We start from the raw sequence: 18,166 nt of genomic DNA on the forward strand, positions 1-18,166 counted from the left end.
GTGCTGGCTAATATGTGATCCCAAGTCATTTTAATTTTGCAGTAACATGACGACATTTAGATCACACACGTTCTACCTCGGGTCTGGTTGAGGGTCTATTAAAAAAAATCTGTGGTCAAGATGTTAAATAAAGAATATGCAGAGTGGGAGTTTTAGTTTTTAAATGACCTTTTAACCCTGAAAGAAAGTGAATCTATCAGATGAACCATGTGAATGTGAATGTGTAACTTGTATTGGACTTGAAGATACAAACAGAAATCATTTGCAGTGTTTACATAAACCATGTGATTTTATTGTCACTGTACATTCAGTGCACTGTTAGATCTGAGTCACTCAGAAAAAATAAGCATATTTACACATGGGTACATTAGGCATGAACACAACAAACAAAAAAACACAAAAAAAATGCCACAAAATACTGTCCAGTGAAACCAGCTGTGGTTCTGCTTTTTACCGCTCACTTGCAACATCTTAACCCTTCGCCTCACCAGGACTGTGAACACGTCTGCATAGTTACCCGAGCACAGGGTAAGTTCATAATTAAAAATGAACCAATGCTTCCTTTTAGTGCGATTCATGTATCACAATTGCTAACATATTGCTTTTTAAGGGGAGAAAACCTCTTGGGTATTCACATGTCTGCAGCGCAGACACCTAGCAGGGTCCTTTACACGGCTCGGGAGGTTCCTCCATGTTTTATGTAAATCTCGTCATCTCAGAGTGCTCGGAGATAAGTCCACAAATGGAGCAGCGAATAAGCAGCTTTCTCCTCTAAGGAATGTGCTCCCCAATTGCAGCAGGTTCATCTACATTTTTTTAATACCCAGTCAGTGATGTCACTTTATTTCTGTGCCACTGATTCCCAAGAGGAAGAGCATGGCCCGTTTCCAAACGCAGAGTAATTTTCAAAAACATGAATTGAGGTATAGGGCCTAGTACTACTTCATTCGTTATATGTCCTGCTGTGCTGATGACCAAAACGGATGATTTTACAGCAGTAAGAGACACTAAAACACAGAAAAGAACCAGATATAAAGAGACTTTTTCTGACTTGATTCAATACATTGATTCTTATTATACAGCTAATTGGGTAGGCTTTGAATCTGTGCTGCACATCTTGATAAACGGGCAGCTTAAACAATTCATCAAATAAATATCAGTGCACAGCAGCTACAGTATACAGTGAAATTTGCACAATACATTTGCAGTGTACGGCGCTGTACAGTGTGTAAACAAAGCACAAGTAAATGTCCGGCTTCACAACATGAGGAACATAAAAGTGGCCATATTTGCCTTGCATAGCCCAGTGATCGCCCTGTTATGAAACTATTACAGACCGCCATGAAATCGCCTCTGTAAAGGTTTCCACAAACCCTCCCCGCCGACAACCGAAATAAAATGTCTCTTGTCCCCGAGGTAGAGCCAAAGCAGAAATTTAATTGCTCCATTTCTTTTGAGAATTTCAGCTTAGGAGACAATTAGAATTAATTGGATGCAGTAGAACCGTTTTAGAAGTCTGAAAATAAATTAGGCATTTTTCTTTTATTTTCTTATATTAATTTTGAGAAGTAAGGGGGGGGGGGGGGGGGGAGCTGGGAAACAATTAGCTGCGATCAGTGTTCAAAGTGCATAAAGGAGGAACATGAAGAACTGGTCTGAGGAGAGAAGGTGTGTTTGTGTGTTTGTGGTCAGGATGTGTTCATTAACACTTCACACAGCCAAAACCACAAGGACTGATTTCTTTAAGCATAAATACGAGGAAACTAAAATGCGTATTTAAATCGTATGGTACTCATCTGAGACTCACATTGACTGAACAAAAAGAGATTCAACATTTTCATCTCGTCGAGCTCTCATCAGAACAATCAGAGGTGTACAGGATTCTCAAAATAAGATGACGGTTAAACCATGTGAAATAGAATGAACATTGTAAAAGTTTCTGAAGCCTCTACGCTTGGTTTGCTACTGTCGGAGGTACAGAGGGCATTACTTTAACTCGGGATGAATTAACGGGTTAGTGAAGTGCATCATGGGAATTGTAATCTCTACTGTGTTGGGCTATATTTGTCTAAAAATCATATTTCACTGAATCAATAGCGTCTGCTCCTGTGGGGATTTTTTGTGCAGAAACTGTCTGACGTCTGCTCGGCTTCATGTTTGAGCAGAAGATAACGACACTTCACAGTCAAGTGTTCGTCATAAAGGAAAACAATGTGTCTCCTTTAAAATGCTAAAGAGCAGCTTATTCATCTATCGCATTATTTTGATCTTATATCATGTTAATAACTGTCACAATATTCTGATTGCTTTCTTGAAATAATTTGGCAACTGACAGATGTTAAACTAAGTCTACTATCACTTCATGAATATAGAAACTTTCATGACTTAGTGTGAGCGCATCACTGTTTCAGAGTTTCATTGTTTTTGGATCAGTGCCTGAATAAGGAGCACCATCGTATAAGAAAGCTAAAAAATACTTAGGTAAAAGGTTTAAAGATTAAAGGTAATACTTCTAAGGATGCAGGACAGTGGTTGGACTAATCAGAGTTCTGATATATTCTGTCATCTGTTTAAATCCAGAGGGTAAACCAAGTAGTTCTCAGATACACAAGTGTCATTATATTGCTGCACACAAATATTTGTTTTAGATGTATTTATCTAAATTTAAACAGTTTTAAAGAGCTGCCATATTACAAACATTTGTGAAGCTGCAGCCTATTAAAGGAAATTGAAATATTATTAAGTTCAAGTTTTTTATAAAAGGGAAGAAATATTCCGAATGTTAGCAAAGCAATTCATGTGGACCAAGTGGCATTTATGGTGTTTTTACTGTGTCAGTGCAGATATTTTAAATCTGTAGTCTAAACTGTAGAAGAGAAAAATAACACAGGATCATTACAGTTTAAGTGAGGGTAGCAGACAGATTTGGTTTTCGATTACGTACAGTATCTAACTTAAAAAAAAAAAAAAAAAAAAAAAAGGAGTGATGTGATGGAGCTGTTGATCTTAAGCTGTCAATATAGTGACACTTGTTTCAGAACAAAACCTTAACCTAAGGAGGATGGACACAAGAAAAAAGCCAAACCTCTGCAATATAGTGCAATCTACTACAACACCATGACAACGTACAGACTCAAAAATGAGCTGAGTTTAATAAGAGCGTCTTCCTGACACAAACTGAAACTTTACAAAGGTTGTATTTATTGCTGGGCTATGGGGCATTATTAAAGAGCAGATTAGATTGCATTATATTGCATAGATGTTGCAGTTATTCTCTTACAAAACAACAACTTTTAAACAAGCTGTACAGTTCAAATGGTCAGCATCAGAATATAGCTTATTTGTGTGTATTTTTCACAGTATAGCTAGTTGCCAATAAGTGTGTGTGACACTGAACACAGAGAGGATTAAAGAGGGAACTCTAAAAGCAAAAACACTGACTGAGACACGGACGCTATGCTACCCATTATAGCCGTGTTTTTTTTTCTCGTCGACGCTTAGTGCAAACTGTTTGCGACAATGATCACTCGCCGACCATCATCCTTCTGTGAGCACCAAGTCGACTAAAACCGTTGAGTCGATGAAGCTACTACGAGGTAAATATATTACGAGGAAATCTTACGTACCCTTTAGAAGTACCCATTGCTTTCTTGACAACTATAAGAATATGTCTAACAGTTCTGCCTCCCACCCGCTCGCCCAGTGCAATTTCACACAATATACAGTACAAGTATAATATGTCGACCAGTTAGAGACTATTGCTTGAACAACTCAGATTAGAAAATATGGAAGAAAAACAACAAAAACACAGAGTGTGGCTTAACAGCCGTACACTTCTTTAGGACATTTATATTAACATACTTCCTTTTAGAGATGAAAATAAGATAAGAAACAGATTCACAGAAGCTTCAGGTGATATAGAGCAGTGGGTCTCTGGTTATAACAAGACCTCTGTTGCCTGATTTCTGTACACAACATCTTTATTTACATCATCACGATCCCATGTCAATCAGGTTGATATTTATCCTTTTTAAAAGCATTTAAAGTCCATTTTCTTTTAAATGAATTACCTTTTAAAATAGTTCAAACGACTCAGGAGTCTTCTCTCTCAATTGGCACACTGCCTTTATTTCTTAATCCGGCTGTCCCTCGCCTCCCATTGGCTGACGCAGCTGTCTGTCAATCACCTGGCCCCGGGTGTCAAGCCTTGGCCTCCAGCATCTCGAGGAATAGTTTGTGCATGGGGACCTTGCCCTGCATTTTGATGCTGTAGAAGTGCTGCACGGCCTTGGTGGCGGTCTGACGGAGCAGAGGGAGGGTCATTAGCAGCTTCCCTGCCCGTCGAGGGTCCTCCGGGTGCTGGGAGCCCTCAAAGTCCTGCAGGGCTTCATGGAGAGAATCCTGGAGCCTTTGGACCGCTTCGATGTTCTCTATGTGCATTGAGTCTGGAGGAAGGGACACAAAGGATTACATTTTAAAGCTAAATAAGATTAAATTAAGCATTTTTAATTGATTTGAAAAAATAACTACAGCTGCAAACACTTAGTGTTTTGCAGCTTTGAATTCTGCAGCCTCTCTTTGCAAACATGCAATTTTGCAGAGAGGTTTTCTTGTGTTAGTGGTTAATGACGCTCCTTAAATAAATGCCTATAGTGGCCTGGACTCAAGGGAGAAAGAGAAAAAGGGAGAGGTACTGCAGGTCTGTATAAATATATACGGTGGGACAGGGAAGAGATTCATTTCTTTTGGTATCATGGACCACATACATCCCCCTTTGCTAATGAATTCAGATGGCTGCATTACTAGGATATCGTTCAGCTGAATGATGGCGGCAGATGGCCTTCATTTCCATAAGAAAGAGCAGTTGGCCCCCTTATGTATAGGCTCTAAAATAAAACCAGTTGAGACTTATTAAAAACTGCTCTCTATGTGTAAATCTACAAGTCAGGAAAAAAAGAAGCAGGCGTGTCCTCTAAAGGACGAGCTGACAGGGAGGGTTTGGATGGACAAGTAGTGGTTTGCCTCAGACAGTTTTACAGCAAAGACTCAGAGTGTCAGGTCCAATCAACAATTCAGAAACAGATAAATACACTCATGCAGGACAAAACTGGGATTCAATTCAGTGTTTTAATCAAATAGAATCAGGATAAGATGGACTCTAATCCTAAAAACCAAAAAAACGCGGCTGCTGATTGAAGAGGGAGAGGACTTGATCAGCTCTGCTATGTGTTGGAAATTTGTGAAGTGAAGTAAGACCGTGTACAAACATGTAAATGAGGCAGAAAAAAGGGAAAGTACAAGGCTAATTATGTTCCTAACTGACTGATTAAGTCTCTTTTACCAGTCGCCTTCTGTGTAAATTGCATTTCTATCTTGGGAAATTAACTAGGCTATGTGGACCGCACATGTGTTCCAGCACTTCATTTGAAACCTTCATGTTAATACTGATCTGATCCGCGTTTGGCTGCGCCAGCGTGCGTGTGTGAGTGTGTGACTGTGTGTGTGAGCGTGTGTGTAAAGCAGAGAATGGAGGGGAGAGAGAATATGTCTTGAAATGTGTGTCAGTGTAGAGAAGCAAAGGCAGAGTTTGTGTGTGTGTGTGTGTGCGTGTGTGTGTGTGTGCGTGCGTGTGTGTGTGTGCGTGCGTGTGTGTGTGTGTGTGTGTGAGAGTGTGAGTGTGAGTGTTGAAGGAGGTTAGGGGCGGAATGCAAAAATAACTTTGAAGAAACAATTTCCATGTAATCCGTCAGCAGCCTGGCGTCAATCCCGTCGATACTCCGCTAATTACAAAATCAATGGCCATGAATTTCCACAGCTGTCACACCCACAGGACCCAGGGAGCCCAAGCTCTCGGAGACCGTGTTCAAACGAGCCGAGGCTGCCCTCTCGCCCTCCCTGAGCCTCCCTCTCCACCCCGGCTTTCCTCTCTCACACTTCTCCCTTACCTTTACATACCATCTCTTTTCATCAACCCCCCCCTCCTCTCGCCTTCCTCCCACGGAGAGTTTGTCATCAGAAGACGAAAGCTCTGGGCTCAGCATTTTTCATTTTTTTCAGTCAGGCAGGAGAAAAGACTCCTAACAGGCATTGATTAGCAGGGGGGACAGGCACGGCCTCATGAAAAGCAAACTGTCGATACGGGCACAGCATCTTCACATTGGAACAAACGAGGCCCGTCGCTCCCTGACGCTCATTCCACTCCACTTAACACATTTTATTGACAGCCCCTGTTTTCCTAATGAAATGCTAAATATATCTCCCTGGGCTGCTGTGCGCTGGCAGCTACTGTTATGGAGATGGAGAGAATGAGAGCGCAATGTGACAGTCTCACACACACATGTATGAGCACACAAATTAAAATATAGATACACACACACACACACACACACACTCACTCAAAGACACACAGCAAGCTTTAAATTAAACAACCCTGCCTGTGACCTTTTTGTCCCTTCTTATCGGGTATCCTTCAATGTGGAAGTGATCGGCTCGCCTGATATGGACAAACGCGTGACAATTTTTGCTTTATTTCTTTGTTTGCTTTAATTGAATGCCAACTAGCTAGATTTATTTAAGATTGGACGAAGAGATGTACCTTCCTGGCATGCTCATGAAACCTTTATCGTGTTGTTGGAGGAACATAAAGGCTATTTGGAACAAAGAACGGAAATGTGAAATAAATATGCAAATGCTATTCTTCTTCACTGAAATGTTTTGACCCTTAAAAAGTAATCTTTACACTTTAAATTGGCAAAAAAAAATCTTGCTCCACATTTCATTGTGTATATCTTTCCAGGCATGTTATTGATGTTGTGTTAACACAGAAAAATAACCCGAGAGTATTATGAATGTATTTCAACATTTCCCTGTAAGTCACCCTAAAATATTTGATGTATTTGCAGACTGTGGTTCGATGTAAGCGTGGACTGAGTGAATCCATACTGACATGATAAAGAGGTTCATCTGTACCTGAGTTGGCAAGCGCGATGGCCTTTAGTGTCACAAACTCCTCCTTCTCCATGCGCAGCTTCTTGTAGCGCCTCACCAGCGGCAGGATGGCCACGTGCAGGTCGAGCAGGCCCGAGACCCTCGCCTGGTCCTCGTCCACCACGTAGTCCTCAGCGTACACAATCTCGTCCTCGCAGGGCAGCGAGCGGAACACGATGCTCAAAACCAGGATCTCCATCCAGGCGCTCTGTAGTAAACTCATCTGGTCAGCCAGTGACAGAGTGGAAAAACCTGAAGAATCCAAAAAAAATATATATATATACATATTTTTTAATTTTCACCTCCCAGAAACTGCTCTACTTCATGCTTTCTTCACTTTATAACCACGTGACAAATCATGGCATCTACCATTAACCTCGCTGCACTGTAATTGGGCGTCTCAATTCCTCTATATGTTTTACGGGCTGTGTGTACAGTGCCGCGTAATCCACGGAGACGTCCAACATGAAACAGAGGCCGATGTTCTGTATATGTGGAGGCTTAAGGGCGAGAATATAAATCAGTCAAGTGTGGAGGCCTTTGAAACTTGAGACAGGGCTGCTTTAACCAGCAACAGCCCACAGTCACTCCTTCAGCAACCCACTCCAGTGGCACATGAGGCAACGCTTAGTGAGGACGGAAATACTCTTCAACCATCTCTGGTTATTGTCATGGCAAAAAGGAGATTTATTTATTCTCTTTTACAACAAATAATGAATCCTCAGATATTAAAATGACTAAAATCAAACTAACCTGGCTCTATTTACCATTGCATCTATTTTGTGTCATGATGTTGTCATATGTGAGGAGCTTTAATAAACTCACGAGTTAAAGCACTCTTCTTTAACACTCAGAAGGAGACAAAAAAAAGCCATTTTGGATTTAAATGAAGGCAATAAAAGCCTTAACAGGTTAAAGGAGGAGCTCTATTTGAAGCATTTTTTTGTAGAGCTTCCAAAAAGATAACAGCTTATCACAAAAAAGTTGGATTTTTTTAACAGAATGAATTTCAGTTACAGGAACTGTAACCTGAGCTCAAGAGAAGACAGACTGAAAAATCAATGAGGGCCATTTATAACTAAAAGAGATTTGTGTCGGCTGTGTTTTGATAGATGAAATGGAGAGAGTGAAGATCTCGCTTTTTTAATTTACTTTTCTTCAGAGACTAGGAAAAAAAACAGGAGAGCAGAAAACTTTTGGGAAGAATGGTGTATAAAAATAGCGTCGTGTGTAAGTCTGCTGACATTCAAGTGTTTATTTTATGTTGCAACTCTCATCAATAGATCTTGTCAGAGCACAAATGGATGTGAGTGATAGATTAGTACTCTTTAAATGGCTTACTAGTTCTATAAAGGGTAACGACGGGCCAGATGAAATCCAATAGAAAACAAAAACATATGCGATAAAAACCTTCTAAAGTCTTTTGTTTCTCATCTTTGACCTCCTGATATCACGCTAACAATTCATCCAAGATCTGGAGGTCGACCCGTCAACTCTCTCCTCCAACATTCAAACACACACACACACACACACACACACACACACACGCACACACACGCATACACACCCACACACACCACATCAAACAGACGGACATCTGAAAGGACCTCAAGCCCCACAATACCTTTCAGCGCTCTATAGTGAATGGAAAGGTGATTGGGGGGTATTGACCAGGGCCTTGAACCGGGCACTCTGCTTACTTAAATCTGAGGCCGCATGGATGGGAACGGGGCAGCTTGACTTAAAAGAGGTCCACCGATGTTTCTTATCAAGCAAATAGAGAAACAACGCACAGAGAGAGAGAGAGAGAGAGAGAGAGAGAGAGAGAATGAGGGAGAGAGAAAAGAGTGCTGGGGGTGTCATTGATTAGTAGATTGTAATCAGTCCACCAAATGCGAAAGGGGGATCGATCCAAGCCTCAGATCTGACAAACAGACAGCTGATGGAGGACATCCGGTACACGTTAACTGGGAGGATGGAGGAACTGCAGAATAACTGGATGTAGATACTGTAGGCTGTGTCAGAAATAAATGAATTTACTGTCAATCCCTAAAAGACATTTTACCAGAATGAAAAATAATTAGGGAGGACTACCGTGTTACAAATTGAGTTAGCAAAGAGTGTTGTAAAGGAGCAATAATTTAACATTAAAGGGGCTATATGTAAATTTCAAAAATACTGTGTTTGTAGTGATACCGCATGGCCGTTAGGTGAACCGCACCAGTAACCTGTTGCTCGCTCTCCCTCGCGTGCTCGTCATACGTGCTCGTATGTACACAAACGAGCATCATAATCAGCCTCGAAACACTGGATATTTACCGGCATAATGTTTACAGAGGAGGTAAGTGGTCATACGCATGTGAAAGTCTGTGAAGGAGTCTGTGTGTCTGTATTCATTCTCCATCCTACAAACGACAGTCTCGACAGACACTGGCTGAGAGCAGGAGTGTGTGATGAGTTTGTCCGCCTTTGAGAGCTCTTAGGGCGGATAGAAGTGTGTGGAAAGCGGCCTCTGGCTGTAGCGAGAGTGTGTGATGAGTTTGTACTGTTTTTCACATCAGTTAACCGTTCGCTTATTAATGGGCGATAAAAAACGATTTATACATGTAAAAAGTTACATATAGACCCTTTAAATAATGACTGTTATGAGTTTCTTAAGTGTTTTCTCTTTGTTCAATACTGCTTCTCTTTCTACACATTTTGTGAAAGATCTGTTATCCTCTCTTGCTGTCTCCTCCTTTTCTTCATCAGTCTTTTACCTTTCCTCAACCTGTGTTTCTTTTTTCCTTTCCATTCAATTTACCGAGGCAATGGAGTGACTTCCTGCCTCCCCTGAGGTCGCCCCGGAGCTTCAGGTGCGTCGCCCGGAGGTGGCTGAGTTAAGTGTCGCTGCGGAGGTTCACTCCCCCTGATGAAATATCAATATTTCACCTACTGATTCATTTGGCCGTTTGACCAAACATGACACTGTCTCTGTCAGTGCAGTTTTCGTGCCTTCTTGTGATGTCATGAATAAGAGAGAGAAGACACCACCAGGTTTTCACTGCGCTAGAATAAAATGAAATATCGTCTATTCAATTCTTAAGTGGCAGAAAGCAGTAGAGGAGAAATGAAGAGAAAAGAGTAAAAAGTTTATAGGCTGGCGGGCAAACTGCTTAACTGATAGAGAGGTTTTAATGCCTTAATTTAATACATTTAACAGGGAGATTATAGGCCAAAGAAATCACTGTTATAGACTATAAAGGAAGAAAGAAATGCCCATACAGCACTTTGCCTCTGGACAATCCACAGCTCAAGCAAAGAGGACAGCTTTCCTTTCATTTTTTACTAAGTTGTCTAACAAAATAAACAAAAACAACTTTAAACAAGTGTCTACAATTACATTTAAACACATGATTTAAAGGCAACTCAAGCACATTGTGTGAATATACAAGACAAGATTTCTAAGGTTAACCAACTCTCACCAAACATAGCAACAGTTGCCAAAGCCAAAAAAAACAAGGGCATGGAGGGTAAGGGTCTGATCTCCAGTGTCTATTTTGCACTTCACGGATAGGTGGTGATCTTTGAAATAAATCCTATTAACCAGCACTGTACATACTAAACCACTGTACCATATGATTCAACATTATTGCCTCTATTTGAATAGGAGTGTCCATATATGCTGTGCGATGTTGGTAATTGTTTGTAGAAAAGAGGTTCTCCCGTTGTGCTACAGTACTGAACAGGTACAGATCAGATAAGTAATTGAATCCCTCCTCAGCACAATGAAGAGAGTGAGCGGTTTTCAGTGAAGCTTGAAGCTGTCATTGAGAGCTGGGTCTAAAACAGACAGCAGTTCACTCTCTATTCATTTAGTATCATTACAGGCCTCCTAAGAGCCCTAATGGGCCTAATAAAAAGACAGAGGTAATAATGAGACAAGAGGGCCCTATATGAGCCGCAGGAGTAGGAGGGGAGAGTCAGGGGAGCCAGAGAACAAGGAAGCAAGAGAGTGTGTGTGTCGGAGATATGACGGCAGAAAGAAAAAAGGGAAAGAGAGAGAGAGAGAGAGAGAGAGAGAGAGAGAGAGAGAGAGGGGTAGTGTGTGTGTGGCAGGAAAAGAGTAAGAAGATAAAGCCATGAAATGAGTTTCCTGAAATCTAAATCTACACTTGTTGTGTGCTGTTATATGTACGAGATAAGTGCGTGTGTGTGTGTGTGTTTGTGTGTGTTTGTTAACAGCTGCACTAATAAGTGGCAACATCCCATCACCAACTATACTTCTGTTTCCATTTTCACAACAGTGTGTGTCACATACAGTCAAGTTCTAGTAAGGCACTGATGCTCCTTTACTTAACGTTAGATATTTCTGATGCAGTTTTAACAAGGTGTGTGTTTCTGTTGCTGTTTCACATTTGCACAGGTGTATATCGTCACTTTAATTCTTGTATATAGAGTTGTTTCAATACTGATCACAATAGCTACACTGGTCTTAGATTCAGCCTATAATGCATCATCAGTTATTGATCTGACAAATACATTTATAAGCGCTCCAGATAATTATCATGGCTAATTATCATGTGACAAAATTGGTGCAGTGCTAGTGGTAGTAGTACATGTAGTGATGGTTGGAAAATGTCAGAAATTCTTATAAACCAACAATAATAATTGTGTTTTTTTATTGCAATGGTATCTGAGGGGGAAATCTGTACCAGCCAATACCCAAGTCTTGGTATGGGAATTGGTATCTTGAAGGAGAAAAAAGCTATTGTTCCATTGGGTGCCGCCATTGGGTGAAATCCAGTTAATAACCAATGCTTTTCAATCTATAACACAACACTCCAGTCATTTCCTTATTATCTAATGTTTAACTTCTGCAACAAACCATGTCTCAAAACCATTTCAATCTTCCAACAAATCTGCTTAAAAACATCTAATCTACAATCCAGATTTGCTTTCATGCATGAAGAAAAAGTAAACTCATGCCCATTCCTTACAGGTTCAAGCTTTCAAACTGTTATTGTATAATAAAATGTACCAAATGCTACATGTTTCCTCACAGCTTTACACATCTGGATATGGAAGGACTTTTACATTAATGTAGTGATCTGCAGTAATGACTCTTATTACCTCATCATTAAGGCCATTTGCTCGCTGGGCTATGAGCGTAATGGTGGGAGTGGACTGTTAAACTGTAGGGACCCCTTTTGTCTTAATCGTTACTCAGTGACACTCTGACCCGCTGGCCCCGGGTAAAGTGTCCCCAGAGTGTCACATGGCGCTTTAATAACTCTGTCAGCTCTGAATTTAGATCTTCACAGCGTTCAAGATCAATAGCCGGCCATGGAAAATGTTAATGCAAAAATATGACTGCATGTAAATTTCTTGGATTAACTTCTGAAACCCCCCCTCCCCTCTCTACAATTAAACTGAAAAATAATTTAATTGTATATGCTATTTGGCCTCCTTTTGACCTCAAAAAGCATCGTTCAAGTTAAAAGTCTCAATGATGAGACAGTAGCAGCATTACCTCATAGCGAAAAAAATGCTAATCTCCAAACAACCTAACAGCTCTCTTTTATCTTTATTAATTTAATCCCCTCGTCCTAGTTGTTCCAGACAAAAACCCAGATTACCAGCGCTGTAAATACTTCAAACTTTGTCCACAGGGGGTGCCAAAATCCACACAAAAAGAAAGATCCTGACAGATTTACTGCTATTTTATGTTTCATATTAACAGCTAATTGAAAAACATGAAAAAAATATCATGGTGGTTGTATAATTTTTTTTTTAAAGTTTTTTTACCTCTAAAATATTTTTACATGTTGTTCCTTTAAATCTAGCCTGAATCCAGCCCTCCGCTTTGATCAGGGTAACTCAGATTATTAGGATGAGTTATCCTCATCCTACAGAAAAGTTTTAACAACACATACTGGGTTTGTTATCTGGACCTCTGACAGATTCTGGATCAATACAGCTACTGCGAATAACTATAGGTGCCGAAAGTGTACGTGATGACTAATCAGTGATGAAGGCGATCATCTGTGGACCACAGAGCTTTACAGGTGGTCAGTATTGTCTTAGCTGGGAAATAAGTGAACATATACAATTTCACATGAAGTTGATTAATTATTAAAATTTTAGTGAAGTGTGACAACATCAAGCACTGCCTGATCTTTGATGTCAGCGTTTTAGATAAATTTGGGTTTATTGGGACAAACCTTTTGAGAATTAATTACTTGCCCTCAGAGAAAGAATAAAAATAAGTTTTAATTGAGATAAATTTGACAGATGTCTGATAGTGTAAATACTTTGTGACTGGATCCATGAGCTGTATCTACACTGAAACCAACTTGTGCTCCTTTAAAGGTACTGATGATGTTTGTTTTGACTCATTTATATGAAAAGAGAAGAAGATCTGAGGGCATTTACATAACAAGTCTTATTTAAGAATTCATCAGCAAGGACCAAAGAAATCCATCAGTATTTCCCAAAATCAATCAATTTAACAATCGGCCCTGTGTAGTTTCCTTAAGTAGGTAAGAGGATTGCTTTCTTTAAGTCTGGGATTGAAATGGAATACATTGACACAGGGGCGGATCCCCTCCCCTCCCCCCCAGACTCCCCCAACCCCAACCAGTCAAATCAAAGGTTTCAGCTGCTCTTTATTGATTAGATTTTAGAATATGGGACTAGCTTCTCCCTTAGGTGCAGATGAGTAGCAGATGTTAATTATCCTGTGTGTGTGCATGAACGTGTGCGTGTGAGGGAGAGGTGTTTATGTGTGTGCCACAGTAAGTGAAGTACTTCTCACACTGTATTTGTTTCAAAAAACCAAAGCACAAATGTTGGATTGCTTCTTTGCTTAAACAACAGCAAAACTCGGAAATTGTCTTTCAAGAATCATTTGAAAGCTTAAATTATAACATGAGAAAGAGCTTTACATCCTTGTATATGTCATGAAAAACTTACTGGTCATATAATCCTAGATTTCTTTTTTATGTCAATTCGTGACTTTGAATAAAAAATTATTAACAAATTCAATATTATATGATTGAAATTGAAATAGTTCTGAATGTCAAAAACTCAAGAAATGAAATGTTTCCACACAACAGTCACTCATCAGCAGTCCTGTCTCTGTACCTGGGATATGTTTTGCCCAGCCGATGATGACCACCAGCTCGCGGTCGGCCAGGTCACACAGTGTGGTCAGGGCCTTGATGTCTCCGTCGGGCATGCTGGGGTCAGGCATGGCGTAGATCTTCTCTGGCTCCACCACCAACAGATGGGAGACGATCTTTGTCACTGAAAAGAGCGAAGAAAGGATGGAGAGAATAAGAGAGAGAGAGAGAGAGAGAGAGAGAGAGAGAGAGAGAGAGAGGGGTATTTAAACAGAGCAAATAAAAACTTAAATAAATGGAACAAAGGAACTGAAAACTTAAATAAATGAATAATAATACATTTTTTAAAGTTTTACTTCACATAGAGTTTAGAATCTCAATTGATTGTGATAAAAAGTATAAAAATGTTGGCAGGTAGGGCTTGTTAGGATGTTTGCATTCCTGAACAGTGAAAATGAAACGATACATCTGCAAAGTTCTGCTCACATTACATTACAAAATGAATTCTAATTTTTGCAATAAAAAAGTTTTTTTTTTTTTTTTTTTAAATCAACTGAGTGAGGAACAGAGGATAATGCTGTTTGACTCACAAGGCTTTTTCGCAGGAGGCGGGATGGAGAGGCCGAGGTAACCGCCGTTCTCTGCATCCAACCTCCGTTTGTACTTCTGACGGCCCCCTCTCACCCGGTCCAGACGTACACCTGCAAAAAAAAAAGAAAAAAAAGCAGAGTAAACCACTTATTGATTATTTAGCAGATTAAAACAAAATATAATTTATCTCAGCAAAAATCGTTCTTGAGCTGCAACATTTACAGCTACCAGGAGATGTTTAATCTGACTTCATCTGATTTAATTCTAATGCCCCATGACCAATGTTAAGCTTTAAGCTTCTATTCTTCCATCTTCACTCTAAGGTTTTATAATTATTTCAAGGGTTAAAAAGGATCACTTAAGAATTCATTAAAAATATAATTGTCATTAATTCCAGTGGTATGTTTATGCAAAGATCGTCATTGGGACTGCTAAACTTCTTGGCTTCCCCCCACCCTTTAATTTAAGAGAGGGACTGTTCAATACATGCTTGTTACCGATGGAGGAGTGTAAGCATCTAGTTAGTATACAAACGGACATATCTGGGATTAGCTTGAAAGCCATCTCAGAGGACACGGGCCACATCTGATGCGCCTCGTGTTCTGGATTTACACTCTGGTATTAAAAGTTGTTTGAGCATGGAGGGAGAGCAAACAGATTTTACATGGTCAAGTGGAAGTGAGTCGTGTGAGATTTACCAGTGACTCGTATAAATTCCTTTGATTCCCCAGGAAACAAAAGAATCCGATTAGGATGGTCTTTCAATTTCCTGACACCGACTATCCACTAACCTAATTACCCGGTGTGCCCAGAGGGAGCTCATTCTTCCCAGCAAACACAGTGAGATCATTTTATGCCTGGCAGATTGAAGCTAAATCGAGAGCCCCTCTCCTAACACAGCTTTCCATTTGTATGCCTTAAAGTAATCAATAAGGCTCGCAAATAGACTTCTTGTTCTTTGAACGCATGTGGATGCAGTTTTAATTAGTCAGTTAGGCAGCCAGGAGCTGGCTTTACGATAGATGAACCTTTAGTACTTGTTCCTACCATTACTTTTGTTTAAGGTGAATTCAAAATTACACATTGTGCATCAGGAAATTGTGGGTATTAAACCAATTCAATAGCCTCTCTATATTTAATGACAAACATAGGCCAAACAGAGACAGATGAATCAAGCTTGTGTAATGGAAAAACATAGTAAGCAACTGTATAACATAAATTCATATAAAATAGATTAGTCAGACTAAGTGACAGACAATTGTTGCTTATTTTGCCCCTGCCCCTATATACAAAGCCGCACACGCACACACACACACACACACACACACACACACACACACACACACACACACAGTAACAGAGAGACACAGACACTATGTTCCTGCTGTGGGCTGCAGGGTCATGTGGCTGCAACGAGCGACAAGTGACCAAACAGCCGGAGTTAGAATTCCAAGATCCGCGGGGGCTGTTTGAACTGGAACATCCAACTGGTCCATAATTAATAGACGCTGACAAGAATTAAGAGCTCAGCGCTAACCAGTTTCAGTTTACAGCTTAGCGGCGCTGCAAAAAGGGCAGAGACCCAGGGCAGAGAAAATAACAGAGAGTGGTAAAGAAAAAAGGGTCGGGTAATGTTTGAGGACAGGAGAGTCGGGGAATGAGACAGCAAAAGGCTCCAGTTTTTGGCTGGATGTATCAGTTTTCTCTCACTTTCCCTCTCTGTCTCTTTTTACCGCCTCTTTCAGCATCGGGTGTGCGTTTTCTCCCTGACAGCCCTGCCTGTCCCAGCCAGTGTGGGATTATCTCCTCCCCATGTGATTCAGCACAGTACTGAGAATCTGACCACAACAAGACAGCTGGACGAGGCCCCTCTTGGAGAGCTGTAGAGGGATGAAGGGAGGAGGAGGAGGAGGAGGGGGAGGAGGATGGTTTGTGTCATCGTCAGCAGCACATTCCACACCTCAGGCCCAAAACCACAGCAGCCTCTATGCTGCAGGACAATCAGGTCCAGAGGAGAGCTTGTGACTCTGTAGTGAGGGAGCCAGGCGGGTGCGCGGATCATCTTTAAAGCATCCAGATACATTTTTATGATTGCTGGGCCTTCACAAAGTGTGGCGGCCAAAATATGGATGCAGGGTTGTAAAAGGGAGTGTGTCGAGTGGGAAGTGGTGGAGGTGTGTGTGTGTGTGTGTGTGTGCTGGATGCCATGAGCTTGGTAAGATCATACAGTAGAGTACATGGAGATGGCCTGAGACAGAGATACTGTCTGTCCTTTCTGTGTGTGTGTGTGTGTGTGTGTGTGTGTGTGTGTGTGTGTAGTAAGATGAGGCATGTTTGCATAGGAGCAATCTTTATGACCACCTGACCCCAGCTTCTCTTTCACATTCAATATCTTTATTGACTCGTGCAGCCTTAAAGCGCATTCCTGATAGAAGCGGCTGTTTTCTTCTATCCAGCCGCCACTGTGTGCTCGTGTGTATGTGTGTGTGTGTCATGTAGATTTATTTTACCCTTTAATGTGTGTATGTCATTCGTTCTTAATCTAAACAAAATGCAATTTAACTAATCTGTTGACAACCTCTTCCTCCTCCTCCGTACTTCTTCTTATTAAAGGCAATTTCAGAAAATATTGAAGTCCCACAAAGGGCCAAATTCAACAGAAATTGTATTTAAATTTGTCAAATTTTATTTACTCTGTACCCTGCTCTAATCAATGGTCTACATGTGTGTTATTCAAGCTGCTTGGAAAACGGCGCTGCGGAAATAAATTGATTCTTTGTTAGTTTGTGTTTTGTGTGGCCTAAATTGAGTAAAATTGTGGATTATTGATTCTGAAAACACAAGAATCATTTCCTAAAAGACCCACACTGTTTAGTTTCTGTTAAGGTTATAGCATATTACTTCCTGCTATTGTTCAAACCTTAAATTCACAGTCACAGTTCGGATAAAATTACTTCACTGTCTGTAACTGCTACTACTACTTACAAAAATGACTATATGCGTAAATGTGTATGTGTCTCAGAGTGCATCAAGTGTATGTGTTACTATATAGAACATGTGTGTATCTCATGCAACTATTTTGGGCCCCTCACCTGTCAGAGGCCCTTCTTTCTAGCGAATGTGTCAGAATTGACTGGCTGGTGAACGCTGCCAAGGGGAGATTAGGAACTCCCTATTTTAGCTGGGAAAAATCAGAGGGATGCAGAGCCCGAGCCCCCCCCCCCCCCCGCCCCCAACACACACAGATGAGGTCCCACCCTTTACAAGTCACAGAGTTAGCAGAGATACTTCTGAGGGGCCGCGTCTACAAGTGTGCAAAAAGTTAAGGGCATCTGACAGCTTTTGTGTGAATGTGCAGAGTCTGGGTGGGCCGCGGAGAAGAAGTGAGGGGTGGAATACAAGAAAAATGGGCAGAGGAGGAGGGGGGTGTGTATGTGAGGACGGCGTCCCACCTGCTACACTTTTCATAAATCTGAGCTGGCGTG

General features: G+C 40.9%; 1 protein-coding gene across 1 annotated transcript in view; it reads right to left on the reverse strand.

Annotated features, from left to right (window-relative positions):
- Positions 1-270: 270 nt before the first annotated feature.
- Positions 271-18,166, reverse strand: part of LOC109987682 (steroid hormone receptor ERR2-like) — a 39,289-nt gene continuing 21,393 nt past the window's right edge. Inside the window, exons 4-7 of the mRNA XM_065963999.1 lie at positions 14,681-14,791; positions 14,113-14,274; positions 6,970-7,239; positions 271-4,445 (exon numbers count right to left, since the gene is read on the reverse strand). Of these exons, the coding sequence (XP_065820071.1) occupies positions 4,201-4,445; positions 6,970-7,239; positions 14,113-14,274; positions 14,681-14,791 (788 nt within the window). The 3' untranslated portion in view covers positions 271-4,200. The remainder of the gene's footprint in view (positions 4,446-6,969; positions 7,240-14,112; positions 14,275-14,680; positions 14,792-18,166) is intronic.

This window comes from Labrus bergylta, chromosome 15, assembly GCF_963930695.1.
Source record: "Labrus bergylta chromosome 15, fLabBer1.1, whole genome shotgun sequence".
NCBI classification, from domain to species: domain Eukaryota; kingdom Metazoa; phylum Chordata; class Actinopteri; order Labriformes; family Labridae; genus Labrus; species Labrus bergylta.